Source organism: Myxocyprinus asiaticus, chromosome 4 (assembly GCF_019703515.2).
Source record: "Myxocyprinus asiaticus isolate MX2 ecotype Aquarium Trade chromosome 4, UBuf_Myxa_2, whole genome shotgun sequence".
NCBI lineage: Eukaryota > Metazoa > Chordata > Actinopteri > Cypriniformes > Catostomidae > Myxocyprinus > Myxocyprinus asiaticus.
The window spans coordinates 38020950-38046614 of record NC_059347.1 but is presented as its reverse complement, the minus strand read 5'-3'; the positions used below and the strand labels follow the sequence as shown (position 1 = coordinate 38046614).

At 38.9% G+C, this 25665-nt stretch overlaps 1 protein-coding gene and 1 pseudogene across 1 annotated transcript; both read left to right on the top strand.

Moving 5' to 3' along the window:
* The first annotated feature begins 1489 nt into the window (after positions 1 to 1489).
* Positions 1490 to 12278, top strand: LOC127438110 (myosin heavy chain, fast skeletal muscle-like; annotated as a pseudogene).
* On the top strand, positions 12277 to 17922 carry LOC127438118 (myosin-7-like). Its single transcript, XM_051693402.1, has 4 exons — positions 12277 to 13168; positions 13278 to 13367; positions 13470 to 13593; positions 17483 to 17922. The coding sequence occupies exons 1-3, from the start codon at positions 13067 to 13069 to the stop codon at positions 13581 to 13583; spliced, it is 306 nt and encodes a 101-aa protein (XP_051549362.1). The 5' UTR covers positions 12277 to 13066; the 3' UTR covers positions 13584 to 13593; positions 17483 to 17922.
* Positions 17923 to 25665: the final 7743 nt, after the last annotated feature.

The following is a 25665-nucleotide window of genomic DNA, read 5'->3' as shown; positions in this document are numbered from 1 at the left end:
TTTTTCTTTGTTGCCATGTTTTGTTTTATGATTGTGCCATTCTGTTATAACCTACAGTTGAATATGAATCCCATAAGAAATAAAATAAATGTGTTTTGCCTGCTCACTCATGTTTTCTTGAAAAATGGTACATGTATTACCAATTCTCCAAGGGTATGCAAACTTTTGAGCACAACTGTATATAGAATGTCAATCATTTTACATACTTAATTACAGCTTGCCTGTTAAAAGTGCCCATGCTTGTGATAAAAATAGTGAGATCTTAAATGTGTCATTTTTGTTTCTCATAAAGACATGCTATATGAAATCTATATACCCCCATCTAGGTTTTGTAAATTGAAATTGCTTTTCTTGGTAGTCAATTTGATAATAAAGAGTATAAATGTTAATAGATTTTATAAAGTGATTATGACTTAATCTATCATTTGTTATTTAATCTGAAAGTGGTGACTTTATTGAACTTTTGCTTTTGTGCAGATATTAACACCAAGTTGTCAAATTAATGTTGTACCTTTATCATACCCCAAATGTCATACTGTAAGGTAATCATATCTGTTTCTGACTGTGAATGCGCAGCATCTTACCATACATTAAGACGCTTGTCCATATATAGCATGTATATATAGCATATATAGCAAGTGCTAAGTGTGCATGCAAGCTGACCTTAATATAAGTGTGTAGGTGAGCACAACCAGCCTCAGAGGAGACTAGAGAGTTTCCAGCTTGTGGTAAGATGCTCAAGCACTTTGCAATTGATACTTGCCTTGACTTAGATTGTAAAAAAGGAAAAAGGAAAAAACATTCCAGCCACGATACAGAATAAACTTTTTGATAACATATTATAAACTTGAAATCAAATTTGTTATTATAATACAGTATAAATTCAATTAAAATGGACTGGTGTTTACAATATACATATATTACATTTACATGCAGAGATACATCCTATGACTAAATGTTGTTGGTGTAATTGTGTTTATTGACAGGACTGTAAAAGTTTCATCTGGTCTCGAGGAGAAGGAATGCACCTGTAGGTGGCCCATACCTTGCTGCATTAAATATGCAGATGGAAATTAGCAGTCTGTTGGCAAATGTATGAATGTATGTTTATGGTGACTGTTTATCAAATGTCAAGTGTGTAGATGTTTTGATAACTGAGGTTTATGTTTTTCTGTGACCAGATTTCACGTTGGACTCCTGAAATTTTCTCACACACGTATAAAATCTAAATCTGTGGTATTCAGAACTGTCTGGAGAAAAAAGAGATAATATGGATTTAAAATGATCATTTTAAATGATTTTCTTCTGTGAATTGTGTTTATTTAATCAGAGACTCCAGAACAAGTGTTTTCACATATTTTTTTTTTTTTTTTTTTACAATTTAGTGAAATAAACAGATTTAAAAAGTGTTACTCTCAGTGAATGTGGGTATGAATTGTATATTTGACTACTACAGTGTTTCTTTCCCCATTTTTTGTAAGCTGCCACCATGAGTATGGACGCGGAGATGGCCATTTATGGCAAGGCTGCCATTTAACTACATAAGCCTGAGAAGGAGAGGATTGAGGCTCAGAACAAGCCCTTTGTTGCTAAGACTGCCTGCTTTGTGGTTGATGATAAAAAGCTGTACGTCAAAGGAACAATCAAGAGCAGAGATGGTGGCAAAGTCACCATTCTTGTGCTTGACACTAAAGAGGTGAATTTTCCATATAAACTAGATGCTCAGTTCATTACACATTGCATATTTTCTCTGGTAATATATTCTGGATGACTTTTATAGGAGAGAGTTGCTAAGGAGGATGATGTCCACCCAATGAATCCTCCCAAGTTTGACAAGATTGAGGACATGGCCATGATGACCCATCTCAATGAACCCTCTGTGCTGTATAACCTCAAAGAGCGTTATGCAGCATGGATGATTTATGTAAGTTAAGAAGCAAAGAAAAACAGCATTCAAATAAACTTTGACTGTGCTGCTGTAATCTGACCACTTCTCTGCTCATTTCAGACCTACTCTGGACTGTTCTGTGCTACTGTGAACCCCTACAAGTGGCTCCCAGTGTATGATGCAGAAGTGGTGGCTGCCTACAGAGGCAAAAAGCGTATGGAGGCCCCACCCCATATCTTCTCTGTCTCTGACAATACTATCAGTTCATGCTTACTGGTAAGATCTTGATTTGTGAAATTTTGTCTGCTTTTTTGGACTTTTTATAAAACAATTACTTAAAAATGATTGCCTTTGAATTTACAGACAGAGAGAACCAATCTGTCCTGATTACGTATGTATCTACTGTTATGAGATGTTGAGAACAGTTATATTTTCTTCTTATAGAACTTGCACATGTCTGATCATCTTCTGTCTTATCATCTCTCATAAACCAGTGGAGAATCTGGTGATGGAAAGACTGTGAACACCAAACATGTCATCCAGTACTTTGCCACAGTTGCAGTGCAGGGTGAGAAGAAGAAAGATCAAGGTTCAGGCAAAATGCAGGTATGAGAAAAAAAATATATTTATATCTATGTTAAAAATACCACAAACTATTTGCAAATTATGTTTAGATATGAGACATGAAATAATTTTAACTCTTCACTCAAAACAGGGATCTCTTGAGGACCAGATCATTGCTGCAAACCCTCTGCTAGAGGCTTATGGTAATGCCAAGACTGTGAGAAATGACAACTCATCTTGTTTTATAAGTTCACCTGTTTTGTTATTTTACATACTGAACAATTGGTCAGTTTTATTGCATTTGTGTTTACACAGTTTGCCTGATAAGTCATTATACTGTATTATTTAAATAGCCTTCTGTTTTTGCACAATAGCAGCTCAAATGTTATTTTGCTTTAAACAGTATAAATTAATCAGAATTAACTTTGGCACGACTGGAAAACTGACAAGTGCTGATACTGAGACATGTAGGTGGACATGCTTTATCTACCACTCTTCAGAAGATTTAAGTACAATTTCTCAACAGATCTACTGGAGAAGTCTAGAGTGATTTTCCAGCTTCCAGATGAGAGAGTCTACCATATCTTCTGCCAGATGATGACTAACCATAAGCCTGAGCTGATTGGTAGGTTGACACATTTCAATCAAATCTCTTTTTAATGCAAAATAATATTGTAAAATACTCTATCATAAATGCTCTGTGTATTTCAGAAATGACACTCATCACCACTAACACCTATGACTTCCCCATGTGCAGTCAAGGTCAGATCACAGTGCCAAGCATTGATGATAAAGAGGAGCTGGTTGCAACTGATACAGTATAAGTCATTGCTAATACGATAACTAACATATGCTATATAAAAATTTCAGATAGTACTCAACCTCCATTGCAATTTCCAGACTGCTATTGACATTCTGGGCTTTAGTGCTGAGGAGAAGATGGGCATCTACAAGTTTACTGGAGCTGTGCTGCATCATGGCAACATGAAGTTCAAGCAGAAGCAGCGTGAGGAGCAGGCTGAGCCTGATGGCACAGAGGGTGAGACTAAATAGTTCTAATGTGTGTTATCACATTCAAGAATGCTTTGAGAGATCTTTATATATATATATATATATATATATATATATATATGGCATGGTTTTATATATATATATAAAAAAAAAGAAACGTCCCTTTTTCAGGACAATGTATTTTAAAGATAATTTTGTAAAAATCCAAATAACTTTACAGATCTTTATTGTAAAGGGTTTAAACAATGTTTCCCATGCTTATTCAATGAACCATAAACAATTAATGAACATGCATCTGTGGAACGATCATTAAGACACTAACAGCTTACAGACGGTAGGCAATTAAGGTTACAGTTATAAAAACTTAGGACACTAAAGAGACCTTTCTACTAATTCTGAAAAACACCAGATGTGGCCAGGGCAATAAATTGCAATGTCCGTACTGTGAGATGCCTAAGACAGTGCTACAGGGAGACAGGAAGGACAGCTGATCGTCCTTGCAGTGGCAGACCACATGTAACAACACCTGCACAGGATCGGTACATCCGAATATCACACCTGTGGGACAGGTACAAGATGGCAACAACAGCTGCCCGAGTTACACCAGGAACACACAATCCCTCCATCAGTGCTCAGACTGTCCACAATAGGCTGAGAGAGGCTGGACTGAGGGTTTGTAGGCCTGTTGTAAGGCAGGTCCTTACCAGATATCACTGGCAACAATGTCGCCTATGGGCACAAACACACCTTCATGGCAAAAAGTGCTCTTCACTGAGGAGTCGTGGTTGTGTCTCACCAGGGGTGATGGTCGGACTCGCGTTTATCATCGAAGGAATGAGCATTACACCGAGGCCTGTACTCTGGAGCAGGATCGATTTGGAGGTGGACGGTCCATCATGGTCTGGGGCGGTGTGTCACAGCATCTTCGGACTGAGCTTGTTGTTATTGCAGGCAATCTCAATGCTGTGCATTACAGGGAAGACATCCTCCTCCCTCAAGTGGTACCCTTCCTGCAAGCTCATCCTGACATGACCCTCTAGCATAACAGTGCCACCAGCCATACTGCTCATACTGCAAGACAGGAATGTCAATGTTCTGCCATGGCCAGCGAAGAGCCTGGATCACAATCCCATTGAGCACGTCTGGGACCTTTTGGATTTTTTATGTTCATACACATAATTACACATGTTAAGTTTGCTGAAAATAAAAGCAGTTGAAAGTGAAAGGACGTTTCTTTTTTTAACTTTGTTTATATATATATATATATATATATATATATATATATATATATATATATATATATATATCAGAATGAGCTTTATTGCCAAGTATGTTTACACATACAAGGAATTTGTCTTGGTGACCAGAGCTTCCAGTGTACAACCATACAAAAACAATAAAAAAAACAGCAGCAAGACATATATAATAATAAAAAATAATAAATACAAATCTGTTGTGTACAGTGTAAATTTTTTATTTATTTTTTCCCCAGAGGAATGAAATGGCAGAAGAGGTTGGATGTGTTGGATAAATATAAGAAAGACTAAACTGTTTATTGCACATAGTTATTGCTCAATGGGGCAATTTAACTGTCCATGTGATGGATGGCCTGAGGGAAAAAACTGTTCCTGTGCCTGACGGTTCTGGTGCTCAGAGCTCTGAAGCATCAGCCAGAAGGCAACAGTTCAAAAAAGGTAGTGGGCAGGTAGTGGGGTCCAGAGTGATTTTTCCAGCCTTTTTCTTCACTCTGGAAGTGTATAGTTCTTGAAGGGGGGGCAGGGGACAACCAATAATCCTCTCAGCAGTCCGAACTGTCCTTTGTTGTCTTCTGATGTCTGATTTCGTAGCTGCACCAAACCAGACAGTTATTGAAGTGCAGAGGACAGACTCAATAACTGCTGAGTAGAACTGTATCAGCAGCGCCTGTGGCAGGTTGAATTTCCTCAGCTGGCAAAGGAAGTACAACCTCTGCTGGGCCTTTTTCACAATGTAGTCAATGTGGGTCTCCCACTTCAGGTCCTGTGAGATGGTAGTGCCCAGGAACCTGAATGACTCCACTGCTGCCACAGTGCTGTTTAGAATGGTGAGGGGGGTCAGTGTTGGGGTGTTCCTCCTAAATATATATATATATATATATATATTTTGTCACGGATCCATCAGACTCACTCTCTCACTCCACACTCCGCTCCCTCTCCCTCACTGTAGACACAGCGCTCAATCTCCCCTGAGTTTTGATCACTCGCACCTGCACATCATCAGAGACTAATCAAGGACTTCATTTATACCCAGCCTTCACACTCACTCTTTGTTTGTTCTCATCTATGTTCTCCCTAAGACTACAGACCCCCTAGTTTGTCTGTACTTACCTGGTTGATTACTTACCTTGACATTTGTTCCCCTCGTCTGAGTTTTGTGTTAATTAATCCTCTGTTTATTCCCCAGCGATTGGACTCTCCTATGTTGTTTACGATTCCTGCAAAGATCAAAAGACTGTTGTGAGTACCTTTCATCTGCACATCGCCATATTTCCCTGTTTGGATTTTATTCACTTGCTGTTAGTATCGTATCTGTTTCTGCATTGCCTCACCTGTTTGTTACATCTCTGATCCATTCCCCTGTTTAATAAACCCCGCGAATGAGTCCATCTCTCTGCCTCTGAGTTTCTCCGTTACACACACTGTATATGTATACATGTATGTGTTTTCAATGCAATAATTTTTTTAATTTTTATTTCAGAGACCGACAAGTTGCATACCTTTTGGATTTGAACTCCGCTGATATGCTGAAGGCTTTGTGCAACCCCAGAGTGAAGGTTGGGTTTGAGTTTTTGACCAAAGGTCAAATCATGCCACAGGTATGTGGTAATATGCCAAGCAACAAGCGTTGCCAGCTAAGACAAATTAGCAGTTTCAGTAATACTTGCACTGAATTCTATTCACAGGTGTACAACTCTGTTAGCGCTTTGGCCAAGTCCATCTATGAGAGGATGTTCTTGTGGATGGTCATTCATATCAACTAGATGTTGGACACAAAGCAGGCCTGACAGTTCTTCATTGGTGTGCTGTATATTGCTGGCTTTGAGATCTTTGTAACTACTTATTTTATGATTTCAATGAGCATTGACCCATTTTCGGTCTCTCTCTCATCAGTTCAATAGCATGGAGCAACTGTGCATCAACTTCACCGATGAGTAACTGCAATGGTTCTTCAGCCACCACATGTTTGTGCTGGAACAAGAGGAATACAAGGAGGACATTGTTTGGGAGTTCATTGACTTGGCTGCTTGCATTGAGCTCATTGAAAAGGTTTTACTGTATTATACATTTTTTATAATGCTGTTGTCAATGTGTATCTTAGTAATATGCTTCCTCTTACAAATAGCCCATGGGTATCTTCGCAATCCTTGAAGAGGAGTGCATGTTCCCCAAGGCTACAGACACTTCAAGAACACCATATAATCAGCACCTTGGCAAGTGTGCAGCATTCCAGAAACCAAAGCCTGACAAAAGCAAAGATGAGAGCCACTTCTCCCTGGTTCACTACGTTGGAACTGTGGACTAAAACATCGTTGGCTGGTTGGACAAGAATAAGGATTCACTGAATGAGTCTGTTGTGCAGCTGTACCAGAAGTCTGTCAAAATTACAAGTGTGTAATTCAAAATAGTTTATTCTGGATCACTTTCAAAAATTTTCAATTGGAAGCAGTCTATTTTTGTTGGCAGTATGGTTCTGTTTTGTGGGGATCCATGCTGCCATGATTGAAGAAAGTGGGGAGAGCAGCAAATCAAATTCCCCAGGGGTAACTAAGCCAATTCAACAGAACTACATAACTTGGTACAAATATTTCACAAATGTGCTATTAGACAAAAAGTGGGTCTTCAGATGGAGGAGGTTGTTAAAGCTACCTGGTGCCATGCAATTGAAAGGCAGCTAAAGAATGGAGGGACTTAAAAAGAATCACACTAATTTTTGATGTCATAATTCAGCTGACTGCATAGATTGACTGATATGACCTACCTGAACTAACTCCGTGCTTAAGTTGACAGTTTGGGTCATTATTTCAATGTCTGTAGAAACTGTCAACAAGGGAGGCAAGAAGGGTGGCTCCATGCAGACTGTGTCATCCCAGTTCAGGGTATGTATAGAGGATGTTGAAATTGATGACGACAATATTGCTGTGTTTTGAGAATAAAATGAGAATTCTTATTTTCCACAAGAGAACTTGGGCAGGCTCATGACCAACTTGAGGAGCATGCACCCTTTGTGCATTGTCTGATTCCCAATGAGTCCAAGACTCCAGTTAAAGTAATGAAAGGCTTGCAGATATTCTGACACTATCAAAATGATGATGGGCATGTAAAATGCTCAAGATGTTAATTGTTCTTTATAGGTCTCATGGAGACCTTCCTGGTTATTCACCAGCTGAGGTGTAACTGTGTACTGGAGGGTATCAGAATCTGCAGAAATGGCTTCCCCAGCAGAACCATCTATGGCGACTTCAAACAGAGGTAAATGGGACTGCATGAAAATACTATTTTCTTTTGATGGGTTATCTTAATGTAAAGCGAGTTGGGGTACTCTAGTTCAGACTAGAGTCTGAGTCATGAGTACAGTTTTAATGGACGTGTCATGGACTCTGGTGCATTTTTACTCTGACTCAAGCCTTCCGGCAGAGTCCATGGCATTTGGGATGCAATGGAAAAACAATGTAAACCATACTTCCTCTTCCCCAGACATGTTGGTGTTTGGTGTGGTGTGGTTTTTTTATTTTTATTTATTTTTTTCTCCCCTAGACCTGAAAAAGGTGTGTGTGTGTGTGTGTGTGTGTGTTTAAATGTTTCACCCATAATTTGAGAACTAAATTGAAAATGAAGTAGAAATTTAAGTTAAGTTAAATTTAAAATTCATAACTCTAGTTGTAATGACTAACGCAGCTTTCACTTTCTTTGAATGTTTGAGTGGAGGGGAAAGCAATAAATAACTGTAAACAATGCAATAAGTGTGTTGAAGGATAGTTTTGTCTTCACACAAAGCATATGCTTTCATTCTGAAACCACTTTGAAATTTGTTCAGCAGGATCTGTTTTCTGCATATTATATTGACATTTTGTTTTTCTTAGTGTGAAGTTTAAGCTTAAAATATGAGTTTAGTTACAATTTTAATTCAGATTCTTGAACTGATTCACTTGGACTCGACTCTGGCTTGAGTCTGACTAGGCCCCTTTTGGACTCTGACTCTTTGTTTAAAGACTTGGACTTGACTCAAACTGGACTAAGGTGGACTCTAACCCAACACTAATATGAAGCATTTTACTTAATCTTCCACAGATACAAGGTGCTGAATGCCAGTGTTATCCTTGAGGGACAGCTTCTGGACAAGAAAGCCTGTGAGAAACTCCTGGGATCAATCGATATTGATCATGACCAGTATAGATTTGGGCACACAAAGGTTCTTTTATTTGCATTACATTTCAAAGATTCAGGTATCATGATGTATGGTTTCAGATCATAATGTTAAAATCAAACTTTGCATTATTAGGCATGAATTCAGGTGTTCTTAAAGCTGGTCTTCTGGCTACTCTTGAGGAGATGTGTGATAAGAAACTGGCTTCTCTGGTCACAATGAGTTGGGCTCTCTGCCATGGTTACCTGATGAGGGAGTTTGTGAAGATGGAGATGTGAGTTATGAAATCAGTAAAGATGGCAACAATAACTGACAAGAGTCAATGATATTTATGACATTAATTGACAATTCACAAGGAGTCCATTTACACCATCCAACACAACATGCGCTCATTCATGAATGTCAAACACTGGCCATGGATGAAGGTTAATTACAAGATCAAGCCTCTGCTGAAGAGTGCTGAGACTGAGAAGGAGCTGGCAACCATAGAAGAGGACTTTGCAAAATGCAAAGCAGATCTTGCAAAGGCTGAGGCTAAAAAGGAGCTGGAAGAGAAGAATGATCTGCACTTTCAGGTGGTGTCTGTAAGTGAAATGAGGGAAGCATTCATTTGGATTATTCGGTAGAAACTTCAGACAGGTGATGAGCACAAGCTGCTAATGTGTATACTGACTTATTTTGCACATTTTTTTTTAAAAAATTTTTCTGATCAAGAGCAAAATCCAGCTTGAAGCTAAACTCTGAGACTGGAGGATGAGGAAGAAATCAATGTTGAACTCGCAGCCAAGAAGAGGAAACTGGAGGTTGAGTGTTCTGAGCTGAAGACATTGACCTCAAGCTCCGAGGAAAAGGGGAAAAACGTGCCACTGAAAATAAGGTTGTGACAGTTGGTTTAAAATGTCATTTCTATTGTTCACCTAATTTTGTTTAGAGAATTAATTCAAACAAAATGAAGTAATTTTAGTATCCAACATCACAGGTCAAGAACCTGACTGAGGAAACGGCAGCACATGATGAGAGCATTGCAAAGCTTACAAAGGAGAAGAAAGCCCTCCAAGAGGCACATCAGCTGACTCTGGATTACTTCTAGGCAGAGGAGGACAAAGTCAACACCCAAGACAAAGCTTGAGCAACAAGTTGAAGACATGAGTTACTATTTCAACATTTCCTTAGTTCATCAAATTTACATCAGCTTTGAACATTTATATATTGTTTTCCCACAGCTTGAAGCTATGCAAAGACCTCAAATTGGCCCAGGAGTCCATTATGGACATCGAAAATGACAAGCAACAATCTGAGGGGATGCTGAAGTAGTAATAAAAACATCAAATCATTTGAACTATTGTTATGAATGTACATACAAGTAATTGTTTGACTCCCACAGGAAAGACTTTGAAACAAGCCAGCTTCTCCACAAGACTGAAGATGAACAGTCTCTTGGAGCTCAACTCAAGAAGATCAAAGAGCTTCAGGTATTTGTTGGACTCTTATTTTACATTGTTAATTGTACATAAAAATCAAGATCAGAAGTTCATTAATTGTCACTGTAGGCTCACATTGAGGAACTGGAAGAGATTGAGGCTGAGCGTGCTGCTCGTGCAAAGGTGGAGAGATCAGCTCTCTCCAGGAAACTTGGAGATAAGTGAGAGGCTGGAGGAGCAACTGCTGCTCCGATCGAGATGAATAAGAAGCATGAGGCTGAATTTCAGAAGCTGTGTCTATCTTGAAGAGACCACCCTCCAGCATGAAACCACTGCTGCCCTCCAAGAAGCAGGCCGACAGCGTGGCTGAGCTAGGAGAGTAAATCGACAACCAACATGTCAAGCAGAAGCTTGAAGGAGAAGAGTGAATGCAAAATGGAGATTGATCTCTCCAGCAACATGGAGGCTGATGCCAAAGAAAAGGTCCGTTAAATAGTCCAGTGTATTTTAGTAATAAATGATCTGCTCAAGACCATTTTAACTTTAACTAAAATAGGCAAATCTTGAAGATGTACCACACTCTTGAGGACCAACTGAGTGAAAAAGTCCAAGAATGATAAGACTGAGGCAAATTACCTCGGTGCCCAGAGAGCAAGCCTTCAGACTGAGAATGGTAAATCATGAGAAATATATAAACATATCCATTCACATTCTAAATTGACAAACATTTCTAAATTAAATGCTTTTTTTTTTTTTTTTTTTTTTTTTATCTCACACCGGACTGTCATAAATTATATTACTGTCATTATATTATGTCTCTCTTAACAACTGACTATCAACCGACAGCCTGAATGTCAATACAGTACAATACTGTACATTCTATATATATACTTTTTTCATATATATTTTAATTTTTATTGAATAATGTGTATCTATATAGTATCTATATAGTAAAAAACAAAAAAAAAAAAAAAACAACATATTGTATACTGTACAGTGTATGTTATTATTTGTATATTGTTGAGTGTAATTATGTATAACAGATGTTTAAATTGTGTTGTGTTAATTTGATGTTATTGTAAATTGGTATATGTCTCATCACTGTCACGACTGCTATGTTGATCGGAACTGCACCCAAGAATTTCACACACCATTGCACTTGTGTATATGACTGTGTGACAATAAAGTGATTTGATTTGATTTAAATCCTAACATTACACATTATGCACAAATTTAATTTCTGATTCTCAAAACAGGTGAGTTTGGACGACAGCTGGAGGAGGCTCTAGATTCTCTTCTGACTAGAAGAAAACAAGCTTTCACACAGCAAATTGAAGAGTTAAAGAGACAGATTGAGGAGGAAGTCAAAGTAATGAGGGGAGTGGGGGTTAAAATCAAAAGTAACAGTCAGTATCTGGTGTAGCCACCAGCTGCATTAAGGACTGCACCAGATTTGCCAGTTCTTGCTGTGAGATGTTACCCCACTCTTCCAAGGCACTTGCGAGTTCCCAGACATTTCTGGTGGGGAATGGCCCTAGCCCTCACCCTCCGATCCAACAGGTCCCAGACGTGCTCAATGGGATTGAGATCCGGGCTCTTTGCTGGCCATGGCAGAACACTAACATTCCTGTCTTGCAGGAAATCACACACACAAAATGAGCAGTATGGCTGGTGGCATCATCATGCTGGAGGGTCATGTCAGGATGGAAGGGTACCACATGATGGAGGAGGATGTCTTCCCTGCAACACATTGATTGTCATTGCAGGCAACAAGCTCAGTCCGATGATGCTGTTACACACCGCCCCAGACCATGACGGACCCTCCAAATCAATCCCGCTCCAGAGTACAGGCCTCAGTGTAACACTCATTCCTTCGATTAAATGCAAGTCCGACCATCACCCCTGGTGAGATTAAAACCACGACTCATCAGTGAGGAGCAATTTTTTTTTTTTTTTTTTTTTTTCCCAGACCTGTCTGGTCCAGCGAAGGTGGGTTTGTGCCCATAGGTGACGTTGTTGCCGGTGATGTCTGGTAAGGACCTGCCTTACAACAGGCCTACAAGCCCTCAGTCCAGCCTCTCTGTCTATTGCAGACCATCTGAGCACTGATGGAGGGATTGTGCTTTCCTGGTGTAACTCAGGCTGTTGTTGTTGTTGTTGTTGCCATCCTGCCCCGTTCCACAGGTGTGATATTTGGATGTACCGATCCTGTGCTGGTGTCTCCCTGTAGTGCTGTCGTAGGCGTCTCTCAGTACAGACATGGCAATTTACTGCCCTGGCCACATCTGCAGTATCCATGCAGCATGCCTAAGGCACATTCACGCAGATGAGAAGGGACCCTGGGCATCTTTCTTTTGGTGTTTTGCAGAATCAGTAGAAGGGTCTCTTGTGTCCCAAGTGTTTTATTTATTTATTTTTTTAATTTATTTTATTTTATTTTTTTATATAACTGGACCTCAATTCCCCGAAATGTCCAGAAACTTGCAAGTGCCTTGGAGGCATCAATTTTTCCGCGTTTTTTGCCGAGTTTAGTTCAAGAGAATTGCAACCATTTAAACTAAAATCAAACTTGACCTCTTGGAGTGTAGTAAAGATTTCAAAAGTCAGGCTGATTGGTTCCCTGGCCTGAATCGGGCGTTGGTATGGGAGGAGGGCATTGTCGGGCCATGAGGATGGACACCTGGTGCCGAGTTGCATTAATCAGCATGAGAAAGGGGAGCTGGAGATACCAGTTCGAGAGACATGCACAGAGCTGTGTGTGTGCTTTAATGTTTTTGTTATGCTGAAAAGCAGTATTATGTTGTGCTTGAGTCTTTTGGTTGTTGGCCCGGTTCCTGCTTCCTTTCCGATAAGCAAGAGATCTGTCTGCTACTCATACCAGGTATGATCATACCTGATTATTTTCAAACGTTAATTCTGTATCCACAAGATTGAGCTGAGAATAACATAGTAAGACTTTTTAAAATAAATACATAATGTATTGTTTGTAGACTGAGGACAAGAAGAATATCACTAGACTCCAGGATCTGGTTGATAAGCTGCAGCTGAAAGTCAAGGCCTACAAGAGGCAGGCTGAGGTGGTATGTAAAATCTATTTGAAAATGTTGATACTGTTATGTAGGCAGCGAACACAAATGTAATGTTAGCATAGTTCTTAAACATGTTAAAAACAACCCTTTTAGGAGGAGCAAGCCAACACTCCCCTGCCCAAGTTGAGGAAGGTGCAGCATGAGCTGGGAGAATCTGAGGAGCATGCTGACATTGCTGAGTCTCAGGTCAACAAAATTGAGCTGTGATGCTGGAAAGGTCAGCTGAATAATATTTTGATGAAATATGAGAGTTTGTACTCTGTAGATTTTTCTACAGTTCAGTTTATTCTACATTTGTCTATGAAAATAAAAAGGCCAATTCATATAGCTGTGCAGTTGTATTAAGCCTATGCCTTTTTTTCTCAGGCTGAAAAGTGAAACACTATAGCACCTACTGAAGTCATAGAATGTTTGTTCTGTAGAATTACCTTTTTGAAAATTTGTACATCCTGTATCAGTATATGAATTTGAGTGCATTTAAAGCATTTATTTTGAGAATCTGCATAACTGCTGTAAAGAAATGGAGTTCTGCAGTATGGTTTCAAGTTAATGGCATCCTTAGGAAAGTTGGTAAGAGCTTGTTCATGAAGTCTTCTTGATTCATGGCAGACAATTATAGTTAAATGAACTTTGAGTTAAAATGTCTATCAGAGCTCACACTCTGGTTACAGCTAAATGTTTGAGAATCTGTGCTACTTAAACTGCAGTTTCAGTGCAATGTATGAATGAACTGGGAATGGAATTGTTGGTCAAATCACAACTTTGCTCTGAATTTTGTGTTCTCAAACTGGTTTAGTATGGCAGGTCGTTTAAGAAGTGTATGCAAAAGGCTGCCATGACAGCAAATAAAGAGCAAGAGAGGGGGATGAATGGACAAGCACTCAACTGGACTGGTTGAAAAATAACATTTACATTGGGGAAAAAAATGAGTCCGCTCATTTGTCTAATTTAATGTGGGGAAAAAAAAATTAGAACAGTCAAAGACTGCAAGCTCTGGAAATGAGTTTTAACTGGAAGTTTACAAAAGGCATACAAATTAAGACTTTAAATGAGGCTGGCTGACAAATGTGTGATTTAGAACATTCATTTATAGATCAAATAAGCATAAATGTAAATTAAAATGTTTGTCTCAGATGACTATGCTCTTGCCTTGCAGGAAGAGCAAGGCTCACTTGTCCATTTTAAGAAGGAACCATGCACAGGAGGAGGCTGAGAATTGTGTTGACATCACTGACCCTCAGGTCAACAAGCTCTGAGACCGTTTATATTTTCCAAAAAATAACATTTATTGCAGAATGACCAAAGTTCAGTCATGAAACTCCATGCGGCACAAGCTGATAGGTTCTTTGAACTTGTTATCTGTTGCCAATTGGCTCCCTCACATGTGACATGTCAAAGGAATACTTTGGGTTCAATATAACTTAAAACTCATTTGAGGCATGATATTGATTACCACAATTTTGACATGCCCCTCTTTAAATTAGCAAAAATTGATGTTACAGTGAGGCACTTACGATGGAAGTGAATTTGGGCCAATCCGTAAACGTTAAAATACACACTTTCAAAAGTACAGCCACAAGTTGAAAATGTGTTAACGCTAGTGTGAAAAAAACTGCTTACTAACCTTTTAAGTTATATCCAATTTTACAACTTCAATGCTATGACGATAATGTCAACAAACCTCAAAATGACGATTTAAACAACTTTACAGCTCAAATAATACAGTATATGAGATTTGACAGAAGAAATAATGTAAGTGCTTTAATAAAATTATATAAGCTTCACATTTCTGCCTTTGGTCCAATTTTTGGAGTGTTTATTCACTATTGTAAATGACTCACTTTAACCATGAATTTTGCTTTTTTTTTTTTTATAAAAGGACTGAGGAGTCTATTTGTGGTAATCAACATTTTGCCACAAATGCTGTGGCTTGAGCTTAATTTGTATTGAACCCAGAATATTCCTTTTAATCCAATCGGCTTGCATGATGTAAGCTGATTGGTCCTTTGACATGTAATCGTGTAGCCAATGAACTTGTGTGTCTCTTTGTCTAACATTTAAATTACTCCGTTTGCTAGTAAGCCAGTTTCACTGCAGTGCGCTGCGAGAGTTTTTCCACAAACCCACCTCCACAAGTTTAGATCTACTACATGGGTATTGTTTAATGTCTATTTGTGCAGCAGCATATCATACATGCTCTGTGCAGCATGTCTTGAGCTTTGTCTAATTGTGCAGAAGAAGCAGCATGTCCAAATGCTTAACTCAGTACAGCAAGTCTCCATACTTGCTCTGCAGCAGCATAGCAGATCTAGTCCGCCAAGACAAATATCCTTTCAATGTCATACCCAGAGGCTTCTCTACATTAGGGGCAAGTGGGGCTAAGCCCCACCAGAGCTGGCGCTGTTGTGCAAAGTGCATGGCATCATACATTTATTTTAATATATTTTCTGCAACAAACTTGTTTTATGTCCATTTATACAAGGGGAAAAAAAGGTATTTATTATTTGAAAAATTATATTAAGATCTGTTGCATAAAAGCCATTTTATCATTTTCATTTATGTGTGGGGTTAGCCCTTCATCCTCAATGTTAATAAACTGAGATCTGGAGAATGTCATGATCTCATTTGTAAATTTTAAAAGCTAATTTATTCTAATGTGCTGCTGTATCATTTCAATTAATTTTACGCCATTGCACTGAGGTGTTGTGGAGTTGATGCATTGGTTTGTGTTAGCAGTCATTGTAATCTAAATATGGGAAGTCTTTCATTTTGATTTATGCTGTTTGTAACAAAGGTGATATAACATTTTACTGTACTAAAACATAAAATGACCATTATGTCACTAGAGAATAAAAATGTTGAAGTAATGGTTTCCCTTATAACAATGCTACAGCCAATAAATTCTACGTTGAAGTTTCCATTCCGGGCCGGAATGTCTGTTTATGTTTTGGCCTGTGTGATCCCGCCCACTGCCTATAGTATTTCGACACCGCCGGGTTGCGCGATTTTAACAAATTTGCAGGCAAACAACACTGCGTGCTGCAGCCATGGAATCCAGCAAACGAACTGGATCAGAGACAACAGATTCCTCCCGACCTAAAAAGCCTCGCCATCCATCTTTAAACCACCATGACCAGAGGCGTAGTAAAACAAGGATAAATATTGGAGATGCCTTTGGAAGCTGGATACAGCTTATGTCCCAGAAATCCTTTAAAACGGATGCTGCTTTGGCTAATTTGCGTGTCAGCGTTCTGGCAACCCGCATGAGCTTCGAGCCTGGGGTGGGGCAACTCTTCAATATTTTGAATTTGGAGTGTACCCATTTGAAACGCTTGTTGTCAATCTTACAAATAGCACCTTTTAAGGTACGGAGGACTCGCTGGGGCTGGCTTGACAAAACATGCAGACATTTATTGTTGCACTTTTCAGCCGCACACAATAAGACACCGCTTTTCAGCATACACCCCACTGACACACAGACTCGTACAGACATATTTTTGCGTCCCCTCTCTCTTGTCTGCCGCTGTCTCCTTTCCTTAAATACTTCCACTCCCCTCGCTGGGACAAGAGACCAGTGTGGCACACAGGTGGACCTCATTCACCACTTATCTTCATGGCCTCACTCTGCCCAGATGACACTCAGCCCAGCCCTGCATGCCACACTGTTCATTCGGTATTTATGGTCCACTTTCACGGTCACTTGAGCTTTTTGACGTGGGTGTGTGGTTTTAGTGGTGTTTTGTGCTGAGGTGAAATTATTAGGGATGTTTGTGTGAGTGTGTGTGTGAGATATCATCTTCAGAAGTTGTGCTAGAAAAAAGTCTTTATTCGTAACTCTGTAAAATTTCTGTTATGATCAATTTTGTTTTATCAGTCATACTTGTTTTCATTTTATAAGTGCTAGGACATTGAGGGGCATAGCATCAATTATAATGGCACAAACATGACAGATAGGCTTTTATGATAAATCTTTGACAATGAGTTCTAGGGTGAAACTTCTACCTGTCAATCAACTGCTGCGCTAAAACAAGGGTTTTAAACTATGCCGGTGTTATAGTTCATCTAGTTTTCATGTTAACTGTGACCTTCCATTTGACCCCTTTTAGTTACCACAGAGAGTCGGGACCTCGGTTGAACGTCTCATCTGAAAGACAGTGCTACTTGCAGCATACAGAGCCACCCTTCATATCACACATTTCACAAAACGCAAGAAACAGCTCTCTGCTCATGAAGTTGGCACATCAAGAAGACTGTCAAATGTAAGAATACACGTGGAAAGAGTCATTGGTCCATGGAAGAAATTCAAAATTCTGTAATTCCACTTACACAGACATCCTGGATGATATGGTGGTAGTGTGCGGGGCATTAACAAATCTTTGCCAAAGTGTAGTGCCTAAATGATAGACACACTAACAAGGCAGCTAATCATTCACAATGTGAAAAAGAAGCAAAATGCTCACAGGTTGAACTAAAATGGTGCTACACATGGTACATTTCTAATGTTTCACTGTTCTAGTGTGTCAGTGTTAACTGTGGGATGTTTTTTTTTCCCTTGATGAATGAATTATTTTAATTGCTTTTGATTGACATTCTATATTGACACCAATGATTAAATGAGTACTGCAATTACATTTTACAGGGAATTTTAAGTTCTAATATTGTCAGTTTCATGAAAATATATATAAAGAATTATTTTTTTTTTATACTTGCACTTGTGTCTGGTCTCATTACCACATTGCTGTAATAGTTGAACGTAGTGCTAGTCTTTAAATATTGTTTTACTGTTGTCGATACAAGTCCACTGTGTACCTAATGGTGTGACAAATGCTCATTTTAACAGTAAGAATAAAAGTTCACAAGGGTGTATTGAAAGTGTGTTTTTCTTAAACAATGAATTTAATTACTTCACACGCAGTTTGTGAGTAGTCACAAAACTGCATGTGCATTCATCACAAAATTATGAAACATTTAAAATGTACAGAAATCAATGTTTCAGCTTTTACTAGCCATTTTGTCAAATCAACACAACATTTGGGGTGAAAATATACTAAGTTCTTATTAAGTATATTGGACATTCTCTACTATTAACTATAAGCATTTTGCTTTTAAAATTGGATGTAAACAATAGATCTAGATAATATTCATATATGTAATTCATAGAGGGCATACTGTATTAGCCCTAAAGTTACAGCATGAAATAATATTTAGTCCTATATGAAATAACATTTTACATAGACTAGATAGTAGTAGCAGCAGTTTTACAATAAAAACAGTTAACTCTAACCCAGCCATGCAAGTGCAGTTCGCCGTCAGTATATAGTTGTTTGACCTGTTTATAATAGCCTACATCTTGTATAGCTGCGTTGTCCTTGCCACTGGCCATGCAGTACGTTGGTCCATAATACACAAAATTCGTTCGACAAATATCTGTATTCAGTGTCCTGGACATGACCGCAAAGTACAAAATTATATGCGTCAAGAGATTTCTATGCCTTGAGTTTTTCTTTCGTATAGACGCTGGGTTTTTACACAAGGTATACGAAGATGTCCGGCCACTGTAACTTTGGCCATTTAGTTGGGTCCTTGAGCCATTGACCCAACAGTGAGTACGGGTCAGGAAACCTCACCCCATTGCTAAGGGTTAGCTTATTTGTGTAAGACAATCTGTCTTCTGCTGGCAAACCATTAAAATAACTGGAGAAGGTGTCCGGATGATCCATATTCCTGTGGATTTTGGCGCTCACATCTGACGCCGCTACTGCAGAACTGTCACTTTCTGCCACCAGTTAGGCTCCGCCCACAAAAAACGTCATCGCTGTTTACAAACACCAAATAGGTCTATTAACAAATGACATTTTTGGCGCCATCTATGGCACGACCAACTTTTCACCCTGCTCTAGTATGTGGTGGGAGATGGGAAAAGAACGGGGGAAAAACGCAAAAAGAGAAAAGGGTCACACAGACCCTGTATATCGCGAACATAACCCTACTTTACACATTTCTCATATTTTTTAACAATTATAATATTTGAGGCAAGTTTGCTTTGTCATTTACTGATTTTGTCAAGTGCGATTAAAAAAGAACGCTTAAAAAACGCTACTGAAATCATCTGCATATTTCATCAAATAGTAAATAGTTTTATCTATACTTATGAAGAAAATCATTTTAACGTTTACACACGACTGTTTTGTTGACTCATATGGCCAACTTCTCCATGAACTCACAGTGAGTCAGCATAGAGTGATTATGAGTCAAGTCCCACACCATTTGTCTGGCAGTTTGCCCTCTCTCATTAAATGCATCAGCTTGCCATGGTGTAAATAGAAATGCTATAAAACATATACACACTTGTCAGCTTGAATCATGAATTTAACTCAGTGTGTATTTGTTATGATGCAAGATGTGTCTGTTATGAAAAATAGGAGAATAATTACGAGTAAATGTGCCCCTTTTACATAGTATTTAAGTTCCACCAGAAAAAAAAAAGAAAAAAACTTGAATACAATCCATTGTATTCCATTATAAAGATATTATAAGAACATTATCCATTTAAATGATCCACTGATAACACTATGTAACACAACTTTTGTTCCTGGATAGTAAGTGTTATTTCTTAATTGCTTATGCCTCAAAACTATAGAAAATGGCTATTATTCCCCACAAAGCTTTTGTGACCAGGACAGTGATATTTTGAAATGTACCTATTTCCGATGAGAAAACGGGTGTATTTGTGTCTTTTCGTTCACAAAGTCTGAAAAAACAACATATGAATCCAAATTAACATGTATTTATACTAAAGTAATACAAAAGCAAAGGCAAAGATAGCAGGGAAACTTGGTAAAACCGCCTTGGAGACCCATCAGGAATGCCACCATTTTGAAGTCTCCTATGACCTCCCAGCCGTACTCATCATACTTCAAGGCATCCAGCAATGTCTTGATGCTGTTGTAATCCTCTTTGAGGTGCACCGAGTGAGCCAGGGGAAGAGACGGGTACTTGTTACCATTATGGAGCAGCACAGCTTTGAAGCTCCAGGATGAGCTGTCAATGAAGAGGCGCCACTCATTCTGGTTAGGCGATACCGATTGCCTCAAACAAACTGATCACATTGTGGCAGAAGCAGAGCCCATCTTGACGGGTGAAGAAGCTGGAAAAAGGTTGGTGACGCTTCCTCTGATCTGCGACTTGCACATGCATGAGCCTAGATGTCAAAAGCTCGGCATTGGACTTGGTGAAACCAAGATCTCTAATCAAGTCAATGAGGTCTTTTTGGTTGGGGTAGTATGGGTTTCTCTCCTCAGCTCCACCTCTGAAATTGTCATCTGGATCTACAACGTCTTCCTCGCTCTCTGACTTGCTGCTCTCTTCTAAATACGGCTGCTCTCTCTCCGGAGGAGTGGGTACGGGGAGCTCATGGCAGTGTGGCATCGGGGCAATGGATGAAGGAAGGTCCGGATACATAATAGCAGGTGCATTCTTGCCAGTCCGATGTTTGGAAGAGTCCACCATGCAGAAGTAGCAGTTGCTTGAGTGGTCAGTGGGTTCCTGCCAAATTCTTGGGATAGCAAACTTCATGGCTCTCTTTTCCCCACTGTACCATCCTACAAAAATACATTTATTTCACCCATGACTAATGTGCAAGAGATTCTCGCAACATTTTTCACATATGATATATTTTTTCAATAACATTGAAAATTGTAAAACATTTTAAAATTAAAAACTTTTACAATTTTAAAAATTAACACATTTTATAACAAAATTCCGAGCAACAATTTTCCATGTTGCCTTCCAGAGTTTTTTCAGTGCTCACAGGTGAAATGAGGTGCCCAGGGTTTGTCTTGATCCCCAACAGGCATGCCGAAATATGCCTTGTAGGCCTCACACATCTTAGCAGATGCTTCCACGGAGTACTTTTTCGCTCTTGTCTTGATAAATTGGCTGCAGACATAGCAAAATGTGCCTGCCAGATGCTTGCAGCCTCTTGATGCCATCTCAGAAAAATGCAGATATGTATCCACTTAGGCAGCTGGAACTAAACTGAACTGGTGGGCTTATGGCCTCTGTATTTATACTACTATTTATATTACTGGAAAAAGTTCTAGAAGTTACTCCAAGTTTACTCAGCACTGAATCTATCTGGAATGTTCTGGAAAATAGGTACATTTCAAAATATCACTGTCCTGGTCACAAAAGCAAAGTTTGTGGGGAATAATAGCCATTTTCTATACTTTTGAGGCATAAGCAATTAGAAAATAACACTTACTACACAGGAACCCCCCCCCCAAAAAAAAATTTGTTACACAGTGTAATAATTCTACTTGATATCTCTATTACATGTTATTCAGCTTGTTTACTGCTTTTTATGGAACTGGTTTCTAATAAGGCTGTTACATCCATTCTTGGGATGGACATTCTGTGGAAGGACAGCTTCTATGTACAGTAATTAAAACTCTTAATGCCTCTCCATATTTAGTATCTGCTTATTGTGGAAGCTGATCTTAATATAAGAGTAGAGGCCATGATCAGCCCAATAGGAGACTGAAAAAGCTCCAGCTGGTGGTAAGTTGATTTGCAGTGGATGTTGGCATAGCTACACTTACATTGATATTACCACTTCAAACCTACTGGGGAAGCAAAACGGGATAAACTGTTCATACATCTAGGTTCCTGATTAGTTTGTAATTAAGCAGTGTCAATTAAAAATGCTTTGAGTTTACAAAATTAATCATTTGGGTAATCATGGATGTTTAACTGTTTTATTTTGCAGGAAAGTTTCATCTGGTCTCAAGAAGAGGGAAGGTGGGCGGATGTCCCTATGTTAACATAATGAGTGTTGGATGAGTTGTTGTATTGACATCTCTTTGTGTATTTATGTAGCTTATTCTATGTCAAGTGAGTTTTTCTTTTTGATACATTGTAAAAATTGAGTGTTGTTTGCTCAGGAAACTCTGTCACACACATGGAAAAATATAACTTTATTTGAGCTCTGTAGATAATTTCTTACAGTTGTGGAGGCATTAGAAGATAGAACATCTTGATGTCAGAGTTAATTAGACATTTATCATTACCATCAGACTTGTTTTGAAACAAAATGGAATTTTTGTAATTTTAGCATTATGTAATGTTGTTTTTGACAAAGTTTAAGTAGATTTTGAGCTGATATTAAAATGCAAATCACTTTGTTAATGTTGTGCTTGGTGTAATGTTGGAACATTGTGCATTTTTAGGTAATTATTTCAACACAATACAATTTCCCCTTACATTTTTCAGTAAGCCACCACCATGAGTACAGATGTGGAGATGGCCGTTTATGGCAAGTGTAACAGTGGCCAGCTGATAGACAGCAATGTGTATAAACCTCACTCTCCTGACCTCAAGAGGTGCACTAGCAACTGATGCTAGAGGCTTTAGCCTCCTTGTTAGCGCACCCACCTCCCATGCCGGAGACATCGGTTCAAGTCCAGTACGGAGTGGCTAGAACAGGAGCGTCACACAAGGTTGCCATATATCTACATAAGCCTGAGAAGGAGAGAATTGAGAATCAGAACAAGCCCTTTGATGCTAAGTCTTCCTGCTATGTGGCTGATGCCAAGGAGTTGTATGTTAAAGGAACAATCAAGAGCAGAGATGGTGGCAAAGTCACTGTTACTGTGCTTGACACTAAGGAGGTGAAATTTCCTGATTGCATATAAACTAAATGCTCAATACATTACTCATTTTCTCTGGTAAATCTAAAATCTGCTAGATGACATTTATAGGAGAGAGTTGCTAAGGAAGAAGATGTCCACCCAATGAATCCTCCCAAGTTTGACAAGATTGAGGACATGGCCATGATGACCCATCTCAATGAACCCTCTGTGTTGTATAACCTCAAAGAGCGTTATGCAGCATGGATGATTTACGTAAGTTAAGAAGCAAAGAAAAACAGCATTCAAATTGACTTTGACTGTGCTGCTGTAATCTGACCACTTCTCTGCTCATTTCAGACCTACTCTGGGCTGTTCTGTGCTACTGTGAACCCCTACAAGTGGCTCCCAGTATTATGAAACAGAAGTGGTGGCTGCCTACAGAGGCAAAAAACATATGGAGGCCCCACCCCACATCTTCTCTCTCTCTGACAATGCCTATCAGTTCATGCTTACTGGTAAGATCTAGATTTAAACAAGGTGATTTTGATTTGTGGAATTCTGGATTTTTGTTTTTATAAAAATGGTTTTATGTAGTTTTATGTAGCCTCGAGGGCCGCACTCTTAATATTTATATTAATTCTTATGAATAATCTCTCTCTCTCTCTCTGTCTCTCTCACTCTCTCTCTCTCACTCTCTCTCTCTCTCTCTATATATATATATATACATACACACACACACACACACACTCCACCCCTCCCACTCCTGGACCCCCAAGCCATGTAGCACCTGGCCCTCCAGGTATGTTTGGCATGTGGTATTGTTTTGGGGGAGACAAAGTGCTTCAACTTTAAATGGTGAACAAGAGAGAGAGAGTTTAGCACAAAAACAAAGTGGTTCACTTTAAAAATGTTGAACAAGTAATCAAAGTGACAAAAATTAAAAAACACAAGTTTTAACAAAAGTGTTACACATTCTTTAAAGAGTGGGTGTATCAATTTCATTTAAAACTTGATGAGCAAACAGTTTTTAGCATAATATAGTTTGTGTAATACAAACAGTTTAGATAATACAGATTGTTGAACAAGAACAAGGTAAGGCTACTAAAACAGAAGACAGTTTCAAATTATTTTTAGCAAAAAGTTTTAAACCTTTGTGTGTTCCATGAGAGACGTCTTCATGCTCAGATATTCACAGCGAGAATGAACATCACTGAATTCCAGAACTAGTGTGTAAGCCACACCCTCTATACCACCTCCAAAGCCCTGCTTATAGTGAATGTTTAACTTATATGTGTGAAATAGTTAAATAAAGCAATTTTTATTTAACATGTTTTAAAAAATGATTTTTAAAAAAAAAAAAAAAAAGCAACTAGGCCTATATTATATTATATAACTAGGTTGTGTAGGAGATTCTCAGTACATGCAGTTTGTATGAAAATCTTGATTGTGATAGAAGTTTAAAAACTTGTTTTCTGCTTAAGCTGTCTAACAAGCACAAGCTACAACAAAATAGACATAAAACGTATTTTAAATTTAATAAACAGGAATAGTGTTTCCAAAGCAAAAACATGAAAGAGCTATGTTAGATTTCTTAAGTGTACATTTTAAAATTAGGTATAGTGTGATGAATAAAAAGTTTACAATACTGTTTTAACAATTAGGGTAATGTTACTATAAAGTGAAAAAATTCATTTGTTTTATATTCTGGCATGGATAGAAGGAGTTCTTCAGACAAAACATAGGCACACAGTCTTTAATTTAACCTTATGTAATTAAGAAAATGACACTGAAATTATTGAGAAAAACCAAATGGTAAAATAAGATGTGTATTGTTTAACAAAATTGTGTTTCTGTAAAAAAAGTGAAGAGTTGTAAAGTATCTCACCAACTAGCACAAATGGTTTTTAACTTTAAAGATAGTTGAGTGTAACAAAGGTTCGGGTTGGGCAGATAAAGGAGGAAGCGGGAAGCGATTTCCACAGTTCACATGAGTCCGTTTTATTAACAAATAAACAGCAATCGCTGTACAGCTTCACACAAAACACAAGACGGCTTTTCAGCGTCACTCAAATAAAACGGTTTTATCTATATGGGGTCACACCTGCCCGTGACCCAAGTGGAACCCCAGATACCGTACCTCCACCCATCCAATTGCGCACTTCTTTGGGTTTGCTGTGAGCCCCGCTTGTCACCGCGACCTCAGAACCGCCTTCAGATGCTGCATATGCTGTTGCCAATCATTACTGTAAATAATGATATCATCCAAATAAGCAGTGGCATATGCAGTGTGCGGTCTGAGGACTTGGCCCATAAGACGCTAAAATGTAGCCGGAGCCCCAAACAAACCGAACGGAAGGGTCTCAGATTTGTGTAATCCAAACAGTGTGGAGAAGGCCGTTTTCTCACGGGACATCGGCATTAAGGGGATCTACCAATATCCCTTTGTCAAATCCAGTGTCGAATAAAAGCGAGCCGAGCCCAACCGATCGAGCAGTTCGTCAATACGAGGCATTGGATAAACATCAAATTTCAACACCGCATTGACCTTTCTATAATCCACACAGAACCGGACCGAGCCATTGCTCTTAGGTACCAAAATCACCGGGCTGGCCCAATCGCTGTGGGATCTTCTATTACGCCCATATCGAGCATGGCCTTTA